The sequence below is a fragment of the Maniola hyperantus genome, chromosome 1 (assembly GCF_902806685.2).
Source record: "Maniola hyperantus chromosome 1, iAphHyp1.2, whole genome shotgun sequence".
Classification (NCBI taxonomy): Eukaryota; Metazoa; Arthropoda; class Insecta; order Lepidoptera; family Nymphalidae; genus Maniola; species Maniola hyperantus.
This window is the reverse complement of record NC_048536.1, coordinates 3823549-3850373: the sequence shown is the minus strand read 5'-3', so window position 1 is coordinate 3850373 and position 26825 is coordinate 3823549. Positions and strand designations below refer to the sequence as shown.

At 37.2% G+C, this 26825-nt stretch overlaps 1 protein-coding gene and 1 long non-coding RNA gene across 2 annotated transcripts in view; one reads left to right on the top strand and one right to left on the bottom strand.

Moving 5' to 3' along the window:
* The window catches only part of LOC138402826 (uncharacterized), a 62102-nt gene that overhangs the window by 21286 nt on the left and 13991 nt on the right, over positions 1–26825 (top strand). The gene's annotated exons all lie outside the window — the stretch shown is intronic.
* Positions 160–26506, bottom strand: hzg (CTD small phosphatase herzog). The gene is made up of 5 exons (XM_034971988.2): positions 26317–26506; positions 25681–25994; positions 17663–17844; positions 14797–14950; positions 160–14172 (listed from the first exon to the last, which is right to left on the bottom strand). Exons 1-5 carry the CDS (start codon positions 26387–26389, stop codon positions 14008–14010), a joined length of 888 nt encoding a protein of 295 aa, XP_034827879.1. The 5' UTR covers positions 26390–26506; the 3' UTR covers positions 160–14007.

Here is a 26825-nt window from a genome sequence, read left to right as displayed (position 1 = left end):
TTTTTTATCCTATCGTTGATAGAATTCGAACGTCGAAATACTATGCACCTTAACTGCCTTCTGTTATAGCTCAAATTCGCCCGAACATCATACAGCGAGTACTCCAAGCGGATCACTTATTTTGGTTCTTTCTTTTAAGCTTCTGATAAAGAAAGTCGGTGAAAGAAATAACACAAACGATTTGTTTATTAAGGCTATTTATTCATTCCTATAAAATAACATACCAAATGTCTCTTTTGTACAACATCATATCAAAAATGTACACCATTATATAAATTTCGTCTCGAGTAAATGTTACCCATTACTAGCGATGCGTTCCTATTTCCTTGCTATTGCATTTCATAAATATAGTTTTATAATAATCGTCCTCTTAATCTAATCTCTGATAGGTAAAAAGTTGAATATTTCTTACAGGGGGTCTAATCGCGTTATTTTTTAGTTTTTCGTGTAATCTTATAATTAAGACGTTTGCAAACGAAGTTCTAAGGATTACGTGACGTGAGGTAAATAGGATATGGATTGTATAAGGAGGATAGGTATCAGGACATTATGAACCTTTTAGGGCGCCTTCAGCCGCAAAGTGCCGCGCAGAGGCAGCGCTGCTTTGTAAATCCATATAAATAAAAACGCGCGACTGCAGCGCTACACCCTCTGCAGCCGCGCATCAGTTCATTGATCGAAATTATATGGATTTACAACGCAGCGCTGCAACCGCGCGGCACTTTGCGGCAAACTTGAAGGCGCGCTAAAAGGTTCATAATGTTCTTATACAATCCATATCCTATTTACCTCACGTCACGTAATTCTCGGATTACAGTGTGACAAGGCTCTCTTAGCACTTGAATGACAATGACAGGGGGGCGCTGTTGGGGAACAAAGGCTTAAAATATTCAAATACTCTAAGGAATATTCAAACAAGAACAAAGGGGACACTTGACGGCAACGTTAGTTCTGATTTTCGCCACGCGCCTAGATAGCCTTGTCGCACTGTAGGTTAAGTATGAACCACAGGAAAAAGAGCCGTAAACGGTTCCAAAAAGAAGTGCGTGGTAGTGAGCCATATGCCACACAATTGACTTCACTTTATCGAACCATGTCTTGTCACCGACACTACCATATACCAATGTACTCTGTGGACACTACTGGACAGGGCGAAACCACTTGAGTGTCGTTTTCAATCATTTTTTTCATAACGACACCACCGCCTACTGTGAATGTTTTATTTATTAACGTAGAATCTCTCCAGTCAGCGGTAGAAGGTAGTGTCGTTTCCATAAAAGAATTTTAAAACGACATTCCATTGGTACGTTGACAAGACATGTATCGAACACCTTTATCCTGTGCCTTTATCCGTCTATATTTTTCCTCTAGTCTATGGTTCAAACTTACATTCTGGAAGTATTGAAATTCAGTTAATTCTTTGAAATAAAACGACCAGTCCTTCAAGAACGCTGTACAATATATCTACAATGCCGACACCTATTTATTGTATTATTTCATTAAAAAGCATTCAAATATTACAAATGAAGACAAAAATACATGTTCACAACAATAATTTTAAACACTTAAGGTGATCGCATACTACTAGACGACTGACCCCCAGCACGAGCCGCAGGCAAGCATTTTCGAGTACTAAGAATACAAATGCACGAGTTGGTAGCATCCGGCCCGCCAAAGAAATTTTGATGACATCAGCATAATGTGGCTAACTCTCTCTTACACAATCTTTGACAGCCTAATCTAAAATCTAATAATACTATCCTTTTCCGCAGGGAGCATTATTAAAGGGATATCAATTTATTTAGGAGTGTTATTTTAGTCTAGAGATAGTGTACAACAGAATCAGCCACATTGGCTCTGAAGTGCGCCCGATGCGACCGACTTCTGCCGCTACGAAGGCTTTTGCACCTCTTGCTGATCTAGCAGCCTTGTACGATCACCAATATTGCACGATTTTGGTAAGTACTTTTTCATTTTGCTACGAAATTGGAAAAATATTTTCTTCTGTCGAGCATGTCGGATTATAAAAACATTTATTTTTATAAATAACTAGTTGAAAAGATGCCTTTAAGATAATATTCAAAATTCAATAAAATGTTTGAAAATTCTAAGTAGGTATTGTGAATCAGAAATCAAGTTATTGTTACGGTTAAAAATTATAAAAATTACAAACAAAATTGCCTCTAACCTATGTTGCTTTGAAGTTCAATTCGATGAAAACTTCATTGAATGGGCAGAAGTAAATAACCCCCCTATAACAGAGAGAGCCAGCCAGCCGTGCCAGACCTTCGTTATTTTATAAAAGCTGTCAATTCTGGCATAGCCAAAATCCATGTAGTGCAAGATCCCAGGATCGCCAGGCGTAGTGTTAGTGTACTTTTAACGTACGCATATGCGTACGTTAAAAGTACACATACTACTCTATGCCGCACATTTTGTTTCTCAGAAAATAAGTAACGTCTGGCGTTCCCGGGATCTTGGACAAATACGGTTTAAGTTAAAATAACACCAATTTATTGTAAAATACAGGATAGACAAAAACAATACACGGCGATTAAATTCCATAAAATTAGATTTATTTCATAAATTCGTGTCGATAATAATTTTATATAATTTACAACCTTCATGTACCTAATGACTTCATAACTGATCCTATTGCAGAGCCTAGAGTGTAATTTTTTGTAGGTATATACATATACTAAACTTGTCACTGGGATGAAATTATTCCCATGATACGACATCCCCATCACCAAACCTTAATGATGATGATGATGATGAACGTTGCATAGAAATGTAGTACAGTACGCGGCCGAAAGTAATGTACTTCGACCTTTAGGAGATAGCAGATTTGTAGAGCACTGTCTCGGTCGGTAAGACCGACAAAACGTCATATAGGTATGAGTGACAGAGGCAACGCTCTACAAAGCCGAAATGTCATTCTTAAGACCGTTGTAAATTTTTTTCGGCCACGTACTGTAAAATGTTGTTCTTTGTGGATGATCAGAACATCAAAAATATAATAATTTTGCCATCAATACAAATCGGCAGATCAACACCACTTCAGTTACGAGATAATTCAAAAACTTACACTCAAGGCTCGTTCGCAATATCCATAGCTAAAGAAGTTAAGCAGTGCCCATTATTTAGTTGGCAAAATAATTTTTACACTACCAAAAAATTGTAACAGTTGCACTCGCACATCGTGCGACTTGCGACTTGGCTGTTCAACTCAGCCGGCATTTCCACATTTTGCTGACTATAAGCTAACTTCGCCGTCGCAAGATTCTATGTGTAAGTGTGCTTTTTATCGCTGACCTTATATTATAAATACGAGCTAAATTGACCGGCCAGAAATTAATCTCGACTAACTGAATCTTTCAGGATGTTCGCTATCGCTTTCTCAATCACTCGTATGCAAGTTTGTTATTCGGTCCGGCCAAGTAAGATCACGCGAATTGTACCTTTCTCAGTGAACGACAAAGCATAGAAATATTCCATACGCTCCATTGTATTGTAACAAAATCTACTGCGGTAAGTAGTGCATATACTATATAGTCTACCGCACGCGTTTTCAATTCGACTCTAGCTCCGTAACTGTTATTTTGAATCGGCGATTAAGACAGCGGCCCATGTCGCATGACACATTGCTAATCAATCCTGCTTCATGAGCCTATTGGTAAAACTTACGTGTTTTACAGATTGGCCCCTATTTTCGAATGTCAGTTGTTGGAAACGCGATTTCCATGATTTATCGTTCACTGACCTTTCTTTTTTGCGACACTGCAATAAAAGTATGAAAAACATCATTGTAAAGCGTGCTAAACTAAACTAAGTAATACTAACTTAGTTTCTTTAGCCGCGGGTGAAATACAGAGGTCAACAAGGCAGTGATGTAGGTGGGTAGCTATTGGGGCCGATTCTCTGGTACACAATCTCTAAACTAAACTAAATTAACAGGTCTAAATCAAGTGCTATCCTTTTCCGCAAGCAACATTATGAAAGGGATAGCAATAGATTTAGACGTGCCATTTTAGTTTAGTTTAGAGATTGTGTACAACGGAATTAGCCGCATTGTTTGTGTAAAACTTAGTGTTTCCCAAACATTCATTACTAAATAGAGGTAAGAAACATTTGGAAAGCAGCCATTTAGTTGGGCAGTGGCCCCGATTCTCTAGTCTCTCTCTAAACTAAATTTAGAGTATCTGCATCCTTTTCTTTTTACTAATGCTAAAAAAGGAACGGAACATGACTTTCACATTTAAAGACTCTAAAATTTAGTGCACAATACAAATTTAAACAGTAGGTTCGCGAGTGCGTGCTAAAATCACGGGTTTTACCATCTAAAAATTAAATTTAGAAATGTCAAACTGCTTCTGTCCTTTTCATATTACAATAGTAAGAAGAGGGTGCGCATACTCTAAAATTAGGTTGTGCTTAGAATCGGTGCCAGTATAACAGTTGTACAAATAGTGAACTAACTTCAAACATACGACTAAGCGTAAACAGAGACCGGGATCTATTACAGTTAGAATGAGACAGACTTATGTTTCTGACATAAATCTGTCTCGCTTTAAGTTAAAGTAAAGCCAAAGCCCGCTCTATAAATCTCAGCTTCTTTATTACATTTCGATAGGGTGGTCACTCTTTCCTTTTCCCAATTATTAAGGGGATAAAATTGTTGCAAACAGGATCGTCATAAAAAAGTTTTGCTAAAAACAGTTTTCTATTTATATTAGTTATACTGCAATTTGAAAGATGCGTGCACGGCATAAGAGAAATCTTACACTATAATAAACAAATATATTAAAAGTATTTTTGTTTGTTAACCACTGCCATACTATTTACTGATTTGTACTTTGTTTACAAGCAAACTATAAAAACTTGGGAAGTAACACAGAACTCGACTATTTAAGCACATAAATAAGGACAAAGGAGTCTTAAAAATTGTATTGCTAAATATATAAATGACATCAAAAATTGCGGATATTTAAAAACTACGTCAAACTGAGCGTCTCTCGTAGCTGCACTATCGAGTTAAACAGATTAATGATTGACTAAAGAGGGGGGTTAAAACCCCCTCAAACTGCGGTACTGTTAATTAACGTCATAACAGTACCACATCAGCAGGGCTATAATTGCGCAGCAATGGACATGTAATTCAGTTGTAATTAAGATTTTAAGATTTATACTATATAGATAAGAAATAAATTCCCACACACTGTTTTTGTTTTTATTATTACAAGATCAAAATGTCTTCATTAAAAAAAGTCTACGCATATCGAAAAAACGCTCAGCCTAAACATTGTACAATCCAAGACATGGATTACAGTTTATTTAGTAACTATACCCTTGTACCTAATAATGGGTTTAATGGCTTTTCTTTCACACTAGAATATGGCTACCATTCGGTTATAAAAAAGCACCGGGACAAAATCGAGTTCCGTACCGCTCTGAAACGTTTCCACGTTATCCAAACCGATATCGATACATGAAAGTGTATGAAGTATTTAACCGCTATAAATAACGTTCCCGTTATCGCTCCTATAATACCGCTATCCATCTAACCCGTATCATAGATATTTATTAATCTTACATGTCACGATATCGAGTAGGATAATCTGGGCACGCTTAAAGGAGTTAGCTAATATATCAAACACAAAAATATAATTATTGCGTTAAAAATCACTATTTCACATACCTTACTGCTAATATTAAATTACAAATATGTAAAAAAAACATTCGCAAATCAATTATATAACAATGAATTCTCGAATAATGTTAAAAACGTAATTTAATTTACACATAAGATACAATTAGGAAAAAATATCAATTTAATTTTATTGCATGCATTAATAATTTTTATTTTTTATTTATATCAAAACTAACAATTAAATCCCTAATAAGAATGGACGATTTTCGGTGCTGATTTCATAATGTCACATACAGTTAGAATAAGCAGCCATGTTAATTTTTTAAAGAACCTTGAATGTACATATTATGTTATCAAGTAAACAAACTTTTCATTGAATTTCAAATGTTGCAAAATTGCGAATTGACAGCTCAATATAAATTTTACATATTAATGCCAACTCCAAAGATGTGTTTGCTTACTTGAAAATAAATCTTACATAACGCTGTTATGTAACAAATTATAAACTCGATACTTTTTGGAGTGTAAAGCTCTTTGTACGCACTGCATCTGATCCGAGAATTCTCAATCGTTTAACGGCTTCGGAAAACAAAATTCGGATCTAGTGCGCGACCCCTCATAAACTAATAGTACTACGGCTCGGATTCGGATATTTGCAGCGTGTAAAGTATCTTACTCGTTATTTAGTTTTGACTGGCTATTCTAAATGTATGATAGAATACATAATGTTGCAATTCACAGGAAATATAATTAGAAAATTGTGTTCAAGTTCAAATACTTATTCCGTCAAATATACAGATTTCTTTTTTGAACAACAGATACTTAAAAACTACAGAAATCAACGTATATATTACTATAACATCCTACTACTATGTGTTAATGCTTACAAAATAAATGCTCTACCGTGGTCTATGGGTAATGGATAGTCCACACGAAACGAACTAACTACATTTACACTTTTGCGCTTTTTTATACGGTGACATTTTTAATTAAATGTAAGCTCTCAAAAAGACCTCCTTATATTGTCTTTGCATTTCAATATTTAAAGTGGATATGTTTACATTTTAATAAGCAGGGCCGTAGTTGTTTGAATCCTAGAAGGGGGTTGGTACCCCTTTATCGGTCATATTGAGGCTTGTTAAAAACGACAATATTTTTTTCTAATTTATAGTTATTTATATCGCTATAGCCTTCTAGCATTTTTTAATCATAATTATTCTTAGTATTACAAAAATATGCACGATATTTTCAAATTACGCTTACCAAAACATAGTATTTGGTAAATCGCGTTTATAACATAGTTTATCCAATGTTTATGATACAATGAAAAAAACAATATGGTTTTAATAAGATTAATAAGTATACAATAATTATTATTATTATATTATTTACATGCGATTTAAAGCTGAAATAATGTTAGATTATACGCACAAGTATAAATGCAATTATTGTTAATGAACTTTAGAAATTAATAAGTGATCTAATACGATATGAATGGGACGGCTGGTTCGTCAATGAAGTAACGACGATTATTATTGGCTAATTATGAAAATCACGTGATCGCGGACCAATGAGAAAGGCGTTTCTGCAGGTCGTCGACCGGTTGACATTAAATATGGCGTGACTTATGATCGCAGATAATATATTATGTCAGAGCAACATTAACATAAGGATAAGGTTACAATACTAGCGATAGTGTATACTTACCTAATAATAAAAATATGTATAAGGGTATATACACACACCGATAGTCACTAAATAACAAAGTGTAAAATCGAAAAACTGTGTCCAAATTATAATCAAAGTCAAGTTTTACACTCGCACGGTATTTAAGTTAATTAATAAAATCTTATTTACACGCCCACTACCAAAACAATAATATAAAATAGCTGTTGAAATAAAACAATAAACCAAATATTTGCTTAACAATCAAGAACAAACAATAAATAGGCTGGCATTTGCCATAATTATCATTTTAGAGATGTACCGGGCTGAAAAAAAATACTATTAGTGCTCTTTCGCTTGTATGCAAAACATAAACTCACCTGACTAAGAGTGCTATCATTTTTACTCTGTTGGATGCAGAAAAAGACGGCAGTATATTCGGCCTTTTTAAGTTAGTTATGTTTGTAATGTTTTGAAGTAAAGCTTCTTTAGCCACGACGTGAGAGTAACACAGATATTTCTTCGGACGGAAGTAACGTTAAGGTTACTTCCGTTACTTTGAAATGGCCGCCAAACAGTAGAGCTGTTTTGAGGCTGCCATCTTTAAAGTAATTGCTGCCAGACTAAAAACTCCATATTTTACTTACTACTTTTCCAAACAACTAAATACTAACATGACTAAAGTACTTATTTTTAATTTAATCGCAATATTTATCGTACGTCAAAGAAGTTTTACTTCAACCGTGCATAAAGATCAAGAAAAAAGAAAAAAAAGATTACGACAAATTTTTATTTTTATTAGTTGTATTTTAAAATAGGAATTAAATCAATTAATGATGCGAATTTAAGTTTATTTCCTATAAACATTAAAAAAATATTGAAATTATTGTTAAACAACAGAATTCTGTTATTTATTTATTAGCATTAAAATCCCGATTTCCAACATCCAATTTATTAGTACCGATATTCAGTAAGTACTAAGTACATCTCTCATATTTTTACGATAAGTATTATTATATTTTAGAATGAAGAAAGCTTCACCCAAAATTTATTGACCTCAGCACTTTAGCAAAAATTACCAACCAAGAAAAGAATGTGCGTTTACATAGTGCTACAACTTTTTCAGTAAAATTTCGAGTTGCTTATCCAACTAATACTGAAAGCACCACTTATTTTTCCCCTAATAAGTATTTATTTAATAATGTACTCGTATAATTTCGCTTATTTTCAAAATACTCTATAATGGAGCTTCACACAAGTTGGTGATTAAAAAGGCTTCTACAATCCCAGAAACACTTTTATGAATATGTATGTACAGTGACGTGCAGCTCAGAGAGGCATAAAAGCACTGCTTACCCAAGAAATAGTTACCCTAGTTGAAATAGCTTAATGCTCAATGTAAGTGGATACCTTCCTAACTACTGCTTACCCTGGCTTTGAACCTTGTGCACGCCACTGAATATAGTAAGTATGACATCGTCACATCCATGTGAAGTTGCGAATCTGCCATTTAAGGTGGCCCTTCTTACGCGCTTCTCCATACAAACGTATTACGCCTATTATTCTATACTTTGTTATTCTAGATCTATAACTAAGTCATATATCGATTTATCTCTGCATTATCGATGCCCTAAAACAATTAATTTAATGAAATTGTATTTATTTCAAAAGTTATGGTATTGAAAAATCTTTATTTTAGGGCAAATTTTGAGGCAGGCAACTTCATGCGTAAATAATGTAAGAAACTAGAAAATTGGAAAATTAACAACTTCATGTCACACTACTTCATAATGATTTCAAATGTCTTTAGTTTGTGAAAAAAAAAGTTTCCTTTTGCCAAAAATAGGCATAATTCCATACGTCAATTTGCAATTTTCACTTTGCGTTTTTTTACTAAAAAATCTTGTATTTCAAGCAAAATTCATTCACCCAGCTTCTTTCGGGGCGAGGTGCGGTTAGAGGGAAAGGGTAGGACACACAGATAACACCATCTGTGAAAACAGCACTATTTTAGGCTCCACCGGCCAACGAGTTGTCGTTTCGATGAAGCGGGTCCTTAAATGTATAACAATCCACACTGGGCCAGCGTGGCAGACTGTATGGTCTATACCCTTCTCATTCTGAGAGGAGACCCGTGTTCAGTAGTGGGTCGGCGATGGGTTGATAATGCTGATGAATAAATATATAGCAGACTCGCAACTTTGTCGTGGATGTGAACTGTTAATTCTGTTGTACAAATCATTAAACTAAAACAGATGTAAAACTAGCGCTATCCTTTTTTGCAAGAAGCATTGTAAAAGGGGTAGCAATATATTTAGACCTGTCCTAATTAACCGCCGGTCACATCCTCCAGTATTTGAGTTTTAAAACTTAAAATATATGAAATAATTTTGTAGGTTTGTTTATTGTTGAATAGTTACAATTTAATTTACAATTTAATCCGGATTATTTTATTTATTTTCCGGATTTAAGCCAGATTCTTCCATATCTAATTAAAAATTAATTTAATAGTTATTCGAAGGAGGATTGATTTAAAAGCAGAATTTTAATTGCAGTGTAATAAACCTTATGTAACAATAAAATCTATCAATTCGTGCCACAGTTTTATATTTAGTGGATAATCTATTAAATATTTATGTAAAATGGCATCCATCTCTACAAAACTAGGTAATACTGAGACGATTCAAATCATATTACATCTTGTGCTGCAAAATACTGACTTTCAACGTGAATTGAAAAACAATAAATATAATTATAAAAATATCGTCATTTAATTTGGTTGGTTGATCAAATCCATCATTTTAATTATTTTCTTAAATATATAGTTAAAATCATACTGTATATAGCCAGTATTAATAAGCCGAGTACAGACATTAGCAACACAATTTGAACTGTGCTCTATCCACGGAGACAACTTAATATAGCGCTCTCTCTCTCTTTCGTTATCCCATACAAATGACAGAGATAAAAAACTCAGTGGATGTTGACCATTTTAAGTGACCAACCAATTACAAACAAGCCTATGTTTTCCATACTACTCTTTCGGAAATAAAAAACATAAGCTCGGTTGTGCTTGATTAATCACACAAAATGGGTTAACGCCCATTGATTTTTTTCTTTGTCATTTGTATGGGATTACGTAACAGAGAGAGAAAGCCTTATACTAACTTCTCTCCGTGGGTAGAGTATAAGGATTTTCATTATTTTAAAAAAGCTTCTACGACACAGACCCGATTGACTCGTTTATTGTCATTAAAGCGTTTAAAAATCAAATTTTATTTATGAATAACTTCATAGTTTCCCGCAAATAAAAGGTATGTACAACAATGTACAGTATGCATACATTATGATAATGTAAAACTGATCACATCGACGCTTATGTGCACAGACCTCAATCTAAAGCTAATGTTACACTGTACACATTCAATTATTATACAACAGATAAATATAATCGCAGAAATATGGCATATCACTGAAAGACGTGTATGACAAGTAACTTTAATTTATTAGTCATTATAATAATATTATGTCACATAAAATATATTTCTTAAAATTTTCTGTGCTTACATCAACATTATGTCACATCAAAGATAATAATTAACTTATTCCTTACCATCTATCGTTTTATCTTACGTATTAAAAACATACTTGGACTCTAACACCTCCCTTTCATAATAACTTTATGAAGACCCCATATTATCTTGAAAGTGAAAAGCTAAGGCTTAACCACGAAAAAGAACCCTGATTAGCAGTGGCGTACATGTCAAGAGATATAAAAGCACTGCTTACCCTAGTTGTAATAACTCGATGCTTCTTTTTCATTATGACCTGCCAGTAAATAGGTTCCTACCTAAACGCCTACCCAGTCTTTATACCCTGTGCACGCCACTGCTTATAAGGTCATTTAGATAAATAAATAAAACTGTATTGATTTACTCCCCTACATTTATTCTGTACATTAAAGGTCCAAACGCAATTACGCTGCGCTGCGCGACGCGACGCGGCACGTCTAATATAGTTTATATGAGTTTGTATCGGGCAAGGCGCTGCCGCGTCGCGTTGCATCGCGCAGCGCAGCGTATGTGCGTCTTAATAATAATATCTGATAAACCATTTTGTTTGTCATAAATAATTATCATTTTTAAATTATAATTAAATCAAACATAACTAAATATACTTTAATGTAGGTTTAGCTGTCAGTTTTGTAAAGTCAAAAAGAAAAAAAAGTACCTATATTTTGTTTGATTAAGTTTGAGACTTACACATTAAAAATGTAATGTAACACTGGCTTTAGATCATACGATCCTAGACAATCTAAAGTGCTAGAATAGTTCAGCCGTTATGATCCTTAACTCTTATTTAATATTTTATGTACATCATAGGTTGACCGAATATTTACCGCATAGGATGTCTCGCCCAAATAAGTGAAAATTCCGACCGAAATATCGACCAAGCGGATAAATTCCTCGACGACTTCCGATAGGTCTTACCGCCGCGCAGGAAGAGGAGTAGCTGCACCAAGAGATATTTTCGAAAAAGACTTGGCAAAGTCCTTGACTCGGCACGACCGTATTTGGAAAGTTTCGAAGCGATGAAGAGCGGACTCATATTGTGAGCCGACCAATCATATTATTAAAAGATGACGTGATAAAATGTCACGTCATCTCTAAAAAATCTGATTGGTTGACCATACATATCTTCTGTACGCTTCAGTGAATCCTTATACCTACATCCTTAGCTAGATATCCACTATTTTCGCAAACCTGTAGCACTCGGCTCACATATAGTCTAGCGCTCTGGAAAAAGCAAGAATTTTCAACAGTTTGAAATTGTGTAACTGTTTTAACTAGTTTGTTGTGAGTTCGTTGTGGGTTCTTCCCAGACCTGGGCGCGTTTGGAACCCTCGTAGCTTTAGCTTTACGTCATTAATTATCACCATTACTTTTTTATTTTACAAATCCAACAATTGACGGTCAAAAAGTGTACAATATTTACTGTATCTATAATATAAAAATAAATCACTAAATGTGTTGGTCATCGCAAATCTCGAGAACAGCTGAACCGATTTCGCTAATTCTTTTTTTATAATATTCCTTGAAGTACGAGGATGGTTCTAACGGAGAAAATTTTAAAAATTTGAATCGACTGTTAGGCGGAACGAAGTTCGCCAAGGCAGCTAGTTTTGAATTAATTAGTAAACTAACTTTATTCTGAGCGGTGTATGTCTGTGCGCAAACACTGCGCGGCGCATGAATTGGCGCAGTGGCGCAGAAAACGACTCAATATGAGCTATTCGGGAGTGCAGAGTTCTAAAAATTCGAAAACAGTGAATACACAGCTTAAGATATAGGAAAATTTCGTACCGCAATTTTGCACCTATGTGGGAGTGCCATAAGAGCTTACCATATACCTGCTTACAAATAGACGATAAAAATATTATAATATATATACTACAGTACGGCTGCGTAAAACTTACGTGTAAATAACAGCCGAATCGCAAAAATTCGTGATTACATCGAGTCTATAGATTTTATAGTTTATTTATTTAGAACAAAGCAAACCAAGTCGAACAATTCCCACGATATCAGCGTGAGGGATCTTTCAAGTATTATGTAAACAATTAAACATGCTTCAGAAGTGGAGGGATTTACTTATTTTTGATGACGAAAAAAGGGAAAACACTGCCCCTCTACTTTGTCACCAAAATTATGACAAAAGCGAAAGAACTAGTGATTGGTCCTGACAAGGAAGAGTCTTTTGATTTGGGAAATTACTGATTTTTTCATTATTTCTTTTATAAGAAACAAAATTTTATACTTACATAAAACTCGAAATGTCCCCTAATCTGAAATGGGCGATCTCTGCAATACCTTAACTTACTTATATTTGTTCCCAAGCACGATATAAAAAAGTTGAAATCGATTTCGTTTATCGTTTAGAAAACATCGAATCGTAATGTTCTTAATTGTGAAATAATCGGACAAAATTAGACGCACATCGCTAGTGACGGAAGCTTAGCGAAAAGCAAGCGTTACTAGGGAGGTCTAAGATACGGTATCTTGCAGCTACGGCTTTGACACGACTACGTAGGTACCGCTATCAATTATGTAACTTGGAGGCAAAAGTAAAAATAAAGTTACCAAATAGGTAAGTAATCGATAATAAATATAAGTTTATCAAATAAATCGTCAATCGTTAAAAAAATTCGGAATATTTACTGGTAACATTCTGAAAAGTCGAAAACTTTGCGTACCTAGTATCTCAAAGTGTATCTCAAAAATTCCACAACACCATAGTCACGCCTAAGACGAGAAGTCGGGTTAAATAAAATAAAAGTTCGCATACATCTACACAGACCACTTACGTACTAGGAAATACCTAAAATGTAAAATAGGTACAAATAACGTCCTTACTAACCAGAAGGCAAAATTGGCACTTAAGACGAAGTTCGCCCCTTTCTTGATGAGCGTCTCGAGCAGGGTGAGCGGGCGCGGCATGGCGCGGGCCACCTCCAGCCCAACGCGGCTCTCGCGGAGCACGTACTCACGCACCACGTGCTCGCGGATGACGTGCTCGCGCACCACGTGCTCGCGGAACACCTGGTCGCGCGGCGCGGGCTCGCTCGCCGGCACGCTCACGTATCGCACGCAGCGCACGTAGCGCACGCGCTCGTGCGCTCGGCTCGGCCGCGGCTATGTGGGCGGGGAGCTATTGTTGTGTTGTGTGGGGTTGTAGGGGTGGTTGGAGTTGCGCAACACTGTGTACACACTGTCAACCTTGCTCAGTTTCTCGAAAAACGGTATTAAGTCCAACAGTTCTGAGTCTGTCATGTCGTCAAACCATGACGCGACAGGTACCTGGAAATTTACACCAATCACTTTAACACGGTGTTTTTTTTTAATAGAGATAGCGAGCAAACCTGCAGGCCCCTGATGTTAAGTGATTACCGCCGTCCGTGAACATTTGTACGGTAACGGTTCACAAAAACGCGCTAACATCTATACCAATATTATAAAGAGGTAATGTCGTTAAGTTTGTTTGTAGGGGGTAATCTCTGGAACTACTGAACCGATTTTGAAAATTCTTTCACCAATAGAAAGCTAAATTATTCCTTAGTGACATAGGCTATATTATAAATACGCGGGCGAAGCCGCGGGGATCAGCTAGTTATTTATATATTGACGAATTCTTGGAAGCCACGCTACATTGATCGTCTGGGAACAAAATTGACTTGGGAGTGAAAGTACAGTGTGGGAATGAAATTGACTCGAAGGCTAATGGATTATCTAGGATGGCAAATTGCTTGGAAGCAAAAGGGTCGTTTGGAAGTGGCTGGTAACATGAAATTTGCTTGGAAGCCAATTAATAGACAATCCATGAGTTCCAACTGGAAATTAACTTTAAACTAGTTTCACGTAGGTGTCGCGGTGTGACACGCACTACCGCGTGACACTAGTGTGAAATAGGACGGATCAACTTACAGCATTATCCGGGTGGAATATGTAGGAGGCGGGTGAATTGTCGACGATGACGACGCGGCGCAGGTCGCGGCCGAGGCTGTTGAGGTCCTTCACGTAGTTGCCGCGGTGGAACACGCAGCTGTCGCGAAACAATCGCGCACGGAAAACGCCCCATCTGAAAAAAGGGACGCGATTTTTTTGTATGGTATCATCGAGTCACACTATTAAAGTGATGGCATAGAACATCGTTACTATTATTGGCATCGAGTATTGATTGATACAAAAGCTATTTTTAACGTAAAACGAACAATCGCGCAAGGAATTCGCTACAGCTACGAAAGTTATGGATTTTCTTCTAATGGCGGCACAGCTATTACTGCTGTATAATTTTTGAGACCATTTTACTTTATAATATGTATTTTCAAAAATTAAAATATTTTTCATTCAATTAAACTATTTCAAGTAGGTACTTTCGAGTCGTCAAATGCATCTACTACTAGTTTAGAATGTACCCCACAGTCTAGAGCGTCAGAGTTCAAGATATCTATCTAACTTGGAAGTTGGAACAAGTTTTAAAAAGGCACGTACACCAGCTAGGCTTCACCTATAGCATATACATACAATATCATAATCAACTACATTATCATACAAAAAAAATCCTTAATCCTGTAATGTTGTTAAAATTAAGATAGTACCGGTTGCCAGTTCACAGTCGATATTTTGATCTGATTGAATAACAATGCTAACAATTCAGTAATTATTACATATTTATAAGTCACAGCATGGAATACAGATTCAAATCAACGCAAACCAATTATTATTTCTTTAAATTGTATTGGTACACAAGGAAAAAGTGGTCGTAAAACGCCCCTATTCCATTCGACGAGTATGAGGATCCGCTCAAACGGGCCTCCGACCACAGCCACCGATGGCTCCCGCGCGCCACGTCCTTTAATATCGCGCAAACGAAAGTGGTCTGTGGCCGCAACAATTTGTAACACTCCTGCTGTAAGTAGCGAGTGGCCGCCACCGCTAACATGTCGCGGACACAGAGTCGCGAGTGGACGCCACTCGCTACACGTGTGCGGCAATTCCATACAAAGTCCTTTATATCATGTAAATAGCTTGTCGCCAGCCACCTGTGACCCGGTTGGTGGCCCGTTTGCGCGGAGCCTAAGCAATCTTCAAGTTTCGGGAGCCAAAAACATACCATTACAGCACGTCCCCAATTCAAACAATTAGGCGTTCAATGCACCACATACAAGCATCTGCGGCTTTCAAATCGCCGCTTTGATTCCAATACGTATTCATAGTAATGTTTATACGAAGCCAGCGCTGGCTGCAAGTCTAACTGACAGTCAGCACTGACTTGGTATTGGCCTTGTATAGATAGTTCAATCCATGATGACGCACCCCACTCTTTGTCCCAATTGTTTACAGAGCAAGTGTGCTATGTACTGTAAGAGCAAGTTCTATCATAATGCACCGATCAGCATTGTGGGCACACACACACAGACGAAGATAAATTGGGTAAAAATTACTCCCCGCACCCCGTAGTTTCCCAACGCGAAAAATAGTGGGGCGCGTCTTTATGGATTGAACTATCTATATAAACAGTTTATCACGCCAAGCCAGCGCTGGCTAACACCGCTGGCGAGAATAGAGCGTCCGTCTATTTTTCAAGCCAGTAGGACTGGTGCCAGCGCACTGGCTTCGTATACACCGTATTTATTGGTCCATTAGTTCTCACAACCCTTCAACAAGAGGCCCCCATACTTAACGCCAAGTGTGAAGAACAAAGCACACTCGAAGCTTTGCCACGGCCTTTTAGTCTCAAGATTTATTTGCTGTTCATTTTCTCAACCCGTTGTTTTAATGTCTAACTTATAAGCCTACGTTTTTCGTATTGGAATATTTAGAATTATAATGGTACTGATTCTGAGCACACCCAAATTTTGGAGTATTCGTATCCTCTTCTTACTAATGTAATATGAAAAGGACAGACACAGTTTGACAGTTTTAAATTTAATTTAGAGCTGCCAAATCTCATGACTTTAGCTGCCAGTCGTAAGTGTATTGTTTAAAGTAGCGTGCACTAAAATTTAGCGTCTTCAAATGTAAAATTCAGTTCCATCCCGTTTTAGCAGTATTAAAGAGAAAAAGATACAGATACTCTAAATTTAGTCAGAGAAAGACAACAGAATCGGCGTCATCAACTGATCAAACAAATTGCAAATTGAATCTTTGCAATTCTTTAAATCACCACGAAGTAACGAATCTTTTAATCATGAACAGCTATTTTTAGCTAATTGAAATGTCAAGTATTTTTAGGTAAAAGTTAAAGATTTCGCAGCTGGATCACGAACTTTTCAAAGGGGAAGGAACTTCAGGTTTCTTTTTGATCGCATTTTTTTAATGTAAAGATGAAGTCCGTACTGTAGTGGCTTCGTGAGTTCACAATCATCTTCAAGCCTGTGCTGTAATCCGTCTCAGTGAAATTGTTGAAATCACAATAATGAATGTTTAAAATTTACGAACAAGCGAATAAATCGTCAAATAAAAAATCCAGAGCAATTAATCCAGTGAAAAAATATGACGGAATTCTGCTCCAATTTGACGTATTTAAATTTTAGGTAAGCGCCTTATCTGCGCGGATAAAACGCCAATGAAATTTTAGTAGCCGTCGTCGTTTTTCTAGATTTTTCTTAGCGATATCACACAACGACGGAATTTTCAAAAAATATTTTTTAGCGGATGCCTATGTCATAATAGCTATCTGCATGCCAAATTTCAGCCCAATCCGTCCAGTAATTTCAGCTGTGCGTTGATAGATCAGTCAGTTAGTCACTTTTTCCTTTTATATAGTTAGAAATACAGTAATAAGTACCTGTCTAATAGATCAGCGACGGGGTCCGCGTATTTGGCGAGCGAGGCCGTGAACAGCACGCACTCGTACAGTTCGCCGCAGCGTCGCAGAAACTCGTCCACGTGCGGCCGCTTCAGCACGTACACTTGATGCACTGCGCCGTCGATCTCTACCGGCACTACGAAGTCTGCGTTGTTTATGGGCTGTAAAACAATTAAAATATTATACTTGTTTTGCTATGATAAGATTTAGAAACCTGAGAGCGTAGATCTAATGTATGAATGCATTTCGGGAATATATTTTACTAGCTTATGCTCACGACTTCATCCGCGTCCTTCGTCTACGTCATAATATCTATCTGCATGCCAAATTTCAGCCCGATCTGCCCAGTAGTTTGAGCTGTGCGTTGATAGATCAGTCAGTCAGTCACCTTTTTCCTTTTACATATTTAGATTCCAGTTATCTTTCCACTGCATGCACTATTTTGGAAAAAGATAGGACAAATAAATCTGCCGATAGGGACTACAAAACAATCTTATTCGATTCAATTTCATCATCACCATCAAACAATAGACGTCCACTGCTGGACATAGGTCTCTTGTAGGGACTTCCACACGCCACGGTCTTGCGCCGCCTGGATCCAGCGGCTCCCTGCGACTCGTCTGATTTCGTCCGTCCAACTAGTGGGGGGTCTTCCAAAGCCGCGTCTTCCGGTGCGAGGTCGCCATTCCAGCACCTTGGGACCCAAACGTCTATCGGTTGTACGAACTATGTTCCCTGCCCATTGCCACTTCAGATTCGCAACCCGTTGAGCGATTCAATTTAATTCCCCGATATTGGCTTTTAGGTGTGCCAACTGGGCACCAAAACTATCTAAATGTTGCAATAAATGGGTGTGCTATAACACAAAAGGCAACGACGATTATGCAATCGCTGCTGTCAATTCATGAGTACCAAACGTAGACTCTACTAATAAATATTTGTAGCGTAGACTGATGCGGTTTCGTTCTATAGGTTCTAATTATATTATGGAGGCGACATGCGACATCTCTAACGACTATAGTCGACGCATTTTAAACTGAGTCGTCGAGTTATCTGTCTGTTTCGCTCGCACTTACCTACGACCTGTAAGTGCGAGCGAAACAGACAGATAACTCGACGACTCAGTTTAAAATGCGTCGACTATAACGAGTAGCTACTGTGGACTGATCCTAGAGTACCTAGAGACTTCATTCAATTCAACATTCAAACCTTCATGTGATATTACCAATGTTCCCTGATAAAACCAATTAGGTTTCTTCCGCAACCCATTAAAAGTAAATTAGTATAGCATTAGGTGAGATAAATTTTAAGTTCGATCTTTTGTATCCTTGGTGAGTGATTTTTTCTGTAAGATTGATACGGCGTTTGAACGAATTTGTCAGCTTTAACAGGGTAACCAGAACGCTAGCAAAAACTTAGCGTTATTGTTCTACTACCTCAACACAATCCAGTACCAATAACCATTGCCTCATTTTGTAGTTTTAGTGATTTAGTATCTTTCAACCCCGAAATGTATAGCGCGCAAACGTCAGGTCCCCCGCCTACGACGCGGCATTGACTCCGAGTGGCCTACTTACGCAACGTTCGTTAACCTCTAGCGTCAGTCAGATGTTTTATTTGCAATATATCGTGAACTTTTACAAAACATAGTTTTTTTAATCGCGTTTTTTGTGGTATCATACCAGTAATCATCAGTACTATCACCTGTCTTCGTTTTTGCTAGCGTTATGGTTATACCCTGTATGTACGAATCATCCGTGGACACAATTTAGTTGGACACTACGCAAAATGACCGACAAATATGTGCGTTACGAATACGATGTCCCATGTCATCATTATCATTGTGTATCTCTGATTCAGGGCCTATGACGCAATGTCGTGGTCTCGGTCACCAAAATTACCCAATCCATACTAATATTATAAATGCGAAAGTGTGTCTGTCTGTCTGTCTGTCTGCTAGCTTTTCACGGCTCAACCGTTCAACCGATTTTGACGAAATTTGGTACAGATGTAGCTTGCAACCAGGGGAAGGACATAGGCTAATTGTCCCGCACACCCGCGCTATCCCGCATCGGGTTAGCGCTGTGTGTGCGGGGTGTCCCACTATGTATAAACAGATAATTGGCCTACAGTTTGTACCTCGCACCTTTTTTTTTTGTTTCTACACGGCATCGTACCGGAACGCTAAATCGCTTGGCGGCACGGCTTTGCCGGTAGGGTGGTAATTACCCACGGCCGAAGCCTCCCAGACCAAACCAGATATTTAGAAATTATAAAATACCAAGCCCCTGCCAGGAATCGAACCCGGGACCTCCCACTAATAAGACCAGCGCTTACAACTGCGTCAGGGAGGCCGTCAAATAAACGTGCATATTGACACATAATGCGGGGATTTTTTAGATTTCCAATAGTAACCTACTGTCCTAAATAAGTATATAAAAACAACAAGGATAATGACACTAAAATACGTTTAAAAAAAACCGGCGCGTTACGTTTAATAAATCAAAGGTATGCGCATTGCAATGAGACGATGACTCAGTACGACGCGGAAAACCCACAAATTAGCATTAATACGACTCGTGGTAAGTAATTAAAAGTTAACAGATTCTATGACTTGGACAATTAGACAGCAGTCAGCAACTGAAAACAACAAAGATGTCCACCTTGCCGAAAAAAAACAGTGTTCCTTTTTTAGGAATCCGTACCTCAAAAAGAAAATGGAACCCTTATTATAGGATCACCTTGTTGTCTGTCAAGAAAGCCTATAAGGCACTTCCCGTTTTTTTTAAAATTATAGACTAGCGCTTGGCTGCAATCAGACCTGGGTGGCAAGTGATGATGCAGCCTAAGATGGAGCGCACTTGCCTAGAAGATGTCTATTCACTCTTGACTTGAAGGTACCCATATAAACTGATGTAAAAAAAATCCTTAAAATGTAAATTACTGGCATCGAAATATTGCTATGATAAAGTTCTGTAGCCTAATTTTGAGCATACAAAACAAAGGTCAGCTACCAAGGTTTTTGTATCGACGAATGTTTTAACTTCTAAATAAGTTAGGTCCGTGAAAACCTTTTGTAAGCTAGTACCTACTTACTTGGCTCAATGGATCCTATTTAACTAGCCTAACAATAGAAGTCGATGATTAATATTGTTAATAGTTGATAGTAATACGACATAGGCTCAGTATACCTTTAGAATTTCTCAGCACGTCTTGCGCCTTTGTTACAAAAGGAAAACAATGTAGTTTGTGACAGAAATACGTATCCTTTCTATGAGGCCCGCGGCTTAGATTGATTGACGGTTTAACTTTATAGCCCAGCAGAGCAGCTAGCTACAGTGTAGCTAGCAATTGCTAGGGGGCTTACCTCAATATTATAAGGGGCCTAATTCAATAAATTCACGCATAAATAGAGTTCGAATCATAGAAATTTATATTAATATTAATAAAATTATACACACCACCGCCGATCTGAGAAAGTGTTTGTTGGTTTGTTGGTTTGTCCTTCAATCACGTCGCAACAGAGCAACGGATTGACGTGATTTTTTGGATGGGTTTATAGCTGTTAAAGACCTGGAGAGTGACATAGGGTACTTTTTATCCCGGAAAATCAAAGAGTTCCCTCGGTATTTTTAAAAATTTAAATCCACGCATACGAAGTCGCGGGCATCAATCAGCTAGTGAAAAATAAACAAAAAAAATTTTTTTTCTGATGTTTCAAAGCTATCTGCAATCAGTCATTGAATGGACTTTTATCAGATTGTTTTTGCATTCAGGGTTGGGAGAAGGTCACTCCATCGAGAAACTCTTCTCATAATGCTTTCGCTGGCCTTAGTGTGCACAATACAGAGAAGAAAGAAAATTAAAAAAAAAACTTGTACTTACGAATCATCATTTTCATTATCAATTATTGAATGAATACCCATACAATACAATATACATTACGTATTTATATATAGCTAATAATGATCACCGGAATTGATTCATAATAATTGTGTATCCCAACATTACAGAGATCGTTGTATCCAAACAAGACCAAGGCTGGAGCCTTGACACGTAAGGTGTTAACTAAATCTGCGTGCTGTCAAACAAACACTGGACCCTGAACATCTATGATTTTCTATGATTTATAATAGCTAAACGATTTCTGTACCATATTTGAATAGGCTTTGGAGAACTCTCAGAGAAAGATATGGGAAAATATGGCCCAGGCAGGGTATTTTAGATAGAAGGGGGCTGATCATACAAAAATACTCAAAACCTCATGCAATAGGATAGTTGACTCCAATTTTTTTATTACTTTATTATAAACTAGAATAAAAATAATGACGTAAACTGAAAAAACGAATTAAATCGATCAAATAACAAAAAAGTTATAAGCTTTTAAATATTTCTGATTAGACAGAGATAGCGATACAGCAGTTTGACGTCACACCTACTAATGCCGTAGTAGCTTCGTGCGGTTTCATACAAATTTTCGTTTTGCCAGAAAGGGATAGAAGTCCCTCCCACTAAAAATTAAAATGCCTGTAACTTTGTAAATCTTTATAGATAGATAGATAGAAATACTTTATTGCACACAAAAAAAATTACATAACTATTACAGAAACTTAAACTAACAAAATTATTGTATGCAAAGGCGGCCTTATTGCTCACAGCAATCTCTTCCAGGCAACCTTTGGTGAAAGGAGAAACTAGATGTGTTGGATAGTACTTACACGCAATACAGAAAAAAAAAAAATGAAGTAGTATAATATTATATAACTATTATATTTGTAGTATAATAGTATAATATTATTATATATCTTTGTTGGATTTTAATATTTTTTTCAGTGTACGTCATTATTTTTATCCTAGTTTATAATAAAGTAATAATATTTATCAAATTCAAAAGTAGGAAAATACCCAATTGACAGAGAGAGGAAAAAATTCAAAATGGCGGATTCAATTTGGCGGTTGTATATGGCGAATACGAGTACGGAGCAAAAAACTAGTCTATACTATATTCATCTTCATCATGATCAACCCATCGCCGGCTCACTACAGAGCACGGGTCTCCTTTATGAGTGAGAAGGGTTGTGGCCATAGTCTACCACGCTGGCCATGTACCATTGGTAGACTTCACCCACCTTTGAGAACATTTTTTAAGAATATTAGCCAACGATGACTAACTAATATTCCCCTTTCCCCTCCAACTAAGCGTTAAGCTTGTGCTAGGATTAGGAACGGTACGGAAGAATATAATAAAAAATCCGGGTTCGGGAAGGGTTCCGCACCATCATAGAAGAAATAGCACTTTTTAATTTTTTTGTAATTTCCATGGGGGTTATTTTGAAATGTTTATTATTTATTGTTACAGCGGCAAAAGAAATACACATTCTGTGAAAATATTAACTCTCTACCTATTACGGTTCACGAGATACAGCCCACACGAAACAGACAAAAGCTTTGGATACAGGTCTGGACAAAAACACACTACTTCAGCGCTGCTTTGAAAAAATACGTTGTGTGTGTGTCTGGCCAAGAGATGATTATCTTTAATTACTCGTATAATCTCGCTCATTATAAAAACCTGTTTTAATTACAATAAAATTATTTTAATAAATACAATTGCCCTATACACGTGTTACACTTCGCGTGGGATTTAGGTATGTGAGACACATCCATACTAATATTATAAATGCGAAAGTGTGTCTTTCTGTCTGTCTGCTAGCCTTTCACGGCCTATCCGTTCAACCAATTTTAACGAAATTTGATACAAAGATAACTTGCATACCGGGGAAGGACATAGGCTACTTTTTATCCTGTAAAATCAAAGAGTTCCCACAGGATCATTAGAAAACCGAAATACACGCGGACGAAGGGCGGGGTTTGAACCGTCGACCTTTCGGTTTTCCGTTTCAGTCCACTGCTTTACCCGTTGAGCTATTGAGGCTCTATATGCATACTATTGAGGTTGAATTCTCTGTGTTTAAAACTAACAAATGTATACTAGTCGTCAGTAAGTATCGGTAAGAAGGACTATAGTTAAAACGAGCCAGTTTTGTGCCAGCGATATTTAACACTATCTCGCCATCTAAAGTCTGAGCAAACTCAAAGTGAGCTCTACAGAGTTGAGAGTACTAAAGACTCAGTTAATAAGAAACACGATTGTGACATTCGCAATGCATCCATCAGAAAATGAAACAACCAACAGAAAGACCCTATAATAATTATTGTGTGCATCACATACTCGCCTGGTACCTACTTCAAAGTATTTTAGCCCATTTTTCTCAAGCCTATATTGCCGGCATATAATCGCAAAATGGTATTGATCTTATAAAAGATATTTTTAACATCAGCAGTGGGTGAAAGGGTAGGCGTGAGAAGAAAAATAACATAAGGGTGGAAACAGATTGATTGAACATCATAATATCATATCATATCTTTTTTTTTATCGATTAAATTCAATCTGATTTAATCACTACTGTGGGTCGCTAGTTTTAATATATTTTATACCATAAATATATTTTCTTTATACTATACTAGCAAGACTCTTGATAAATGAGTGTGATTCATTTAAATTTTATTGCAAAATGTAAGTAATTGAATGTATAAAGTTTTTACAGAACACATAAACAGCTTATTAAATTGACATCATCATCATCATGATCAACCCATCACCGGCTCACTACATAGCACGGGTCTCCTCTCAGAGTGAGAAGGGTTTTGGCCATGGTCTACCACACTGGCCATGTGCAGATTGATAGACTTCACACACCTTTGAGAACATTATGGAGAACTCTCAGGCATGCAGGTTTCCTCACGATGTTTTCCTTCACCGTTAAAGCAGTGATATTTAATTAATTAAAAAGTTATAGGTGCGTGGCCGGGATTGAACCCCCTGACCTCTGATTAAAAGGCAGACATCCTAACCACTAGGCTATCACAGCTAGTAAATTGACATTCTAGCAACTATTTGTTTGTATATTACACTGACTGATACATCTTGATAAGTGATAATTTCAGACCACTGATAAGGAACTCTGATACAAATACAAACATCTCTTATTGTAATGTACTCAATGAATGTTTCAAATAAATTATATTTTAATGTCTGTTGAAGCTTACAATAAATATATTTTTATGTTTTTAGTGTGAATTATGTATAATATGTATAGGATGATGCCCGAAAGCTTTGTAGTTTCTCTACATGATCAAAATATCACATAGCTATAGCACAATGGCTTGCAAAGCTGGAATGGAAATGGGTAGGGCACACAGTTCATAAAACTGATAGATGCTGGGGTTTCAAGATAAAAAAAATGAAAAAAATTAAGGAAATGTATGATAATTTGTAAGCATGCTGTGGTTGCCTATAATAAGCTTGTCATTTTGTGAATGTATTTTAAATAGTTAAAATTGTTTTTGTGACTGTTTTTGTGAATGACTAAGCTGTTGGTAAACCTAATAAAGAAAATAAAATTAAAATAAAGTAATTTTGAATAGTCGGATGCATCTACCACTATCTATCAAGGTGCTAGAATGGCAACATAACAACGGAATGGTAGCATTGGAAGTGGCCCCCCCCCACTAGGTGGGCAGACCGCATCAAAAAGTTGCAGAGTCGCTGGATTCAGGTGGTGCAGGGCAACCACTGTGTGGAAATCTATACAAGAGACCTATGCCCAGCAGTGCACATCCATCGGTTGATAATGGTGATGAGGTATATGGACTAGATATACAACCATAGCATGAAGAATAATTTTTGTTCATTTAAGGCAGGGGTCTTCAATCTCATTTAATAGCTTTTTGCTTTATATGCCTTCCCTATGTTAAATGTTGTATAAAAGCAGGCATTATTTTGCAGAAATCCATGCAGCATGCAATATACACCGCCTGCGCATATTGCATGCTGCATGTAGCACCATACAGATTTGATCAGTGTCAGCATAGGAAATTATGCTTTTGGTTTGTTATATTCCCTACTTTATAAATACAGTGCAATAGGTACATACCTTAAAGGAGCTGTGTACTAATGTTTCATCAAGGTCAATGACCATACACTTTTTATGCATGTCCTGGTGTCTCACTGGTGGTAACAATGGTCGCGGGGAATGGTCCGACATGACCAGCAGCGGGGGCGACGCCCGCCCGTCGATGCTGCTGGTGCCATTCCCGCCGGGCGGGCCCTTGCCGCGCCCACCGCGCCAGCAACATAACAGGGAGCGCAGGAACCCACCGCTCCCGCTCGACTTCTTACTCCCGAGGGGCGTGGACCCTGACACGGGAGTTCCATCACCGTCATTATGCTGCCCGCCAGGGGAGGGCCCTAAAACAAACATTATACATCATCACTTCGCACTATTCCACACGCGGAAGCTTGGGCGGTAATCCGTGTACGATCGACGGTGAGACAAGGCTCTCAAGGTTGCTTGGGTATGTTATCGCAGCAACACGTTCCAATTGTTTACCTCGTCTCCGTAATCCGTTCTCACGGTACACGGCTTCAATTCAAGGATAAGCCGCTTCACAATTCACTTAGTAAGATTTGGTCACGATCAACAAACACACAGCTTTTACGACGAGGTAACATTATACGCTCCAATTTGATGGCACTAGGTAACAGGTGTAGTAACTTGGTTTAGGTTTACCTCGATCGGATCCATAATTGTTTAATTGTTCGTCATCCCGTGACACTTGAGTTATAATGGACGATGCGTCCATTTAAACATTTGTTATGGGCCCTTAGAGAAATGGCAACGGCGTTTATGTAAAATTTTAACACCATAAAACTATTTTTTTATCTCCCTTCTATTTTACAAAATGGCAGGCTGGCTCTGGGACAAATATCACAAATACCAAGTTTGAGTGTCGCCAACTTAATATTACATCAAACATGTTTCTTTATCTCTTTCTATCATTAGAATAATAGGTAAACAAGAAAGGAATGACAAGATAGATTCAACTTTTTCAAGTTTCTACCACTGTCACGAACGTATTCAATCTGTGCAATTGTGTTGGTTCGTAGATAGAGTAATAAAGGTAGATTGAAGTACTGTGTAACCGCGTATGAGATAGCGATAGCACGACGTAACGATGAATAACACGACAATTAATACCATTGTTTAGTAGTCAATATTTGTATTAACCGATCAACAAT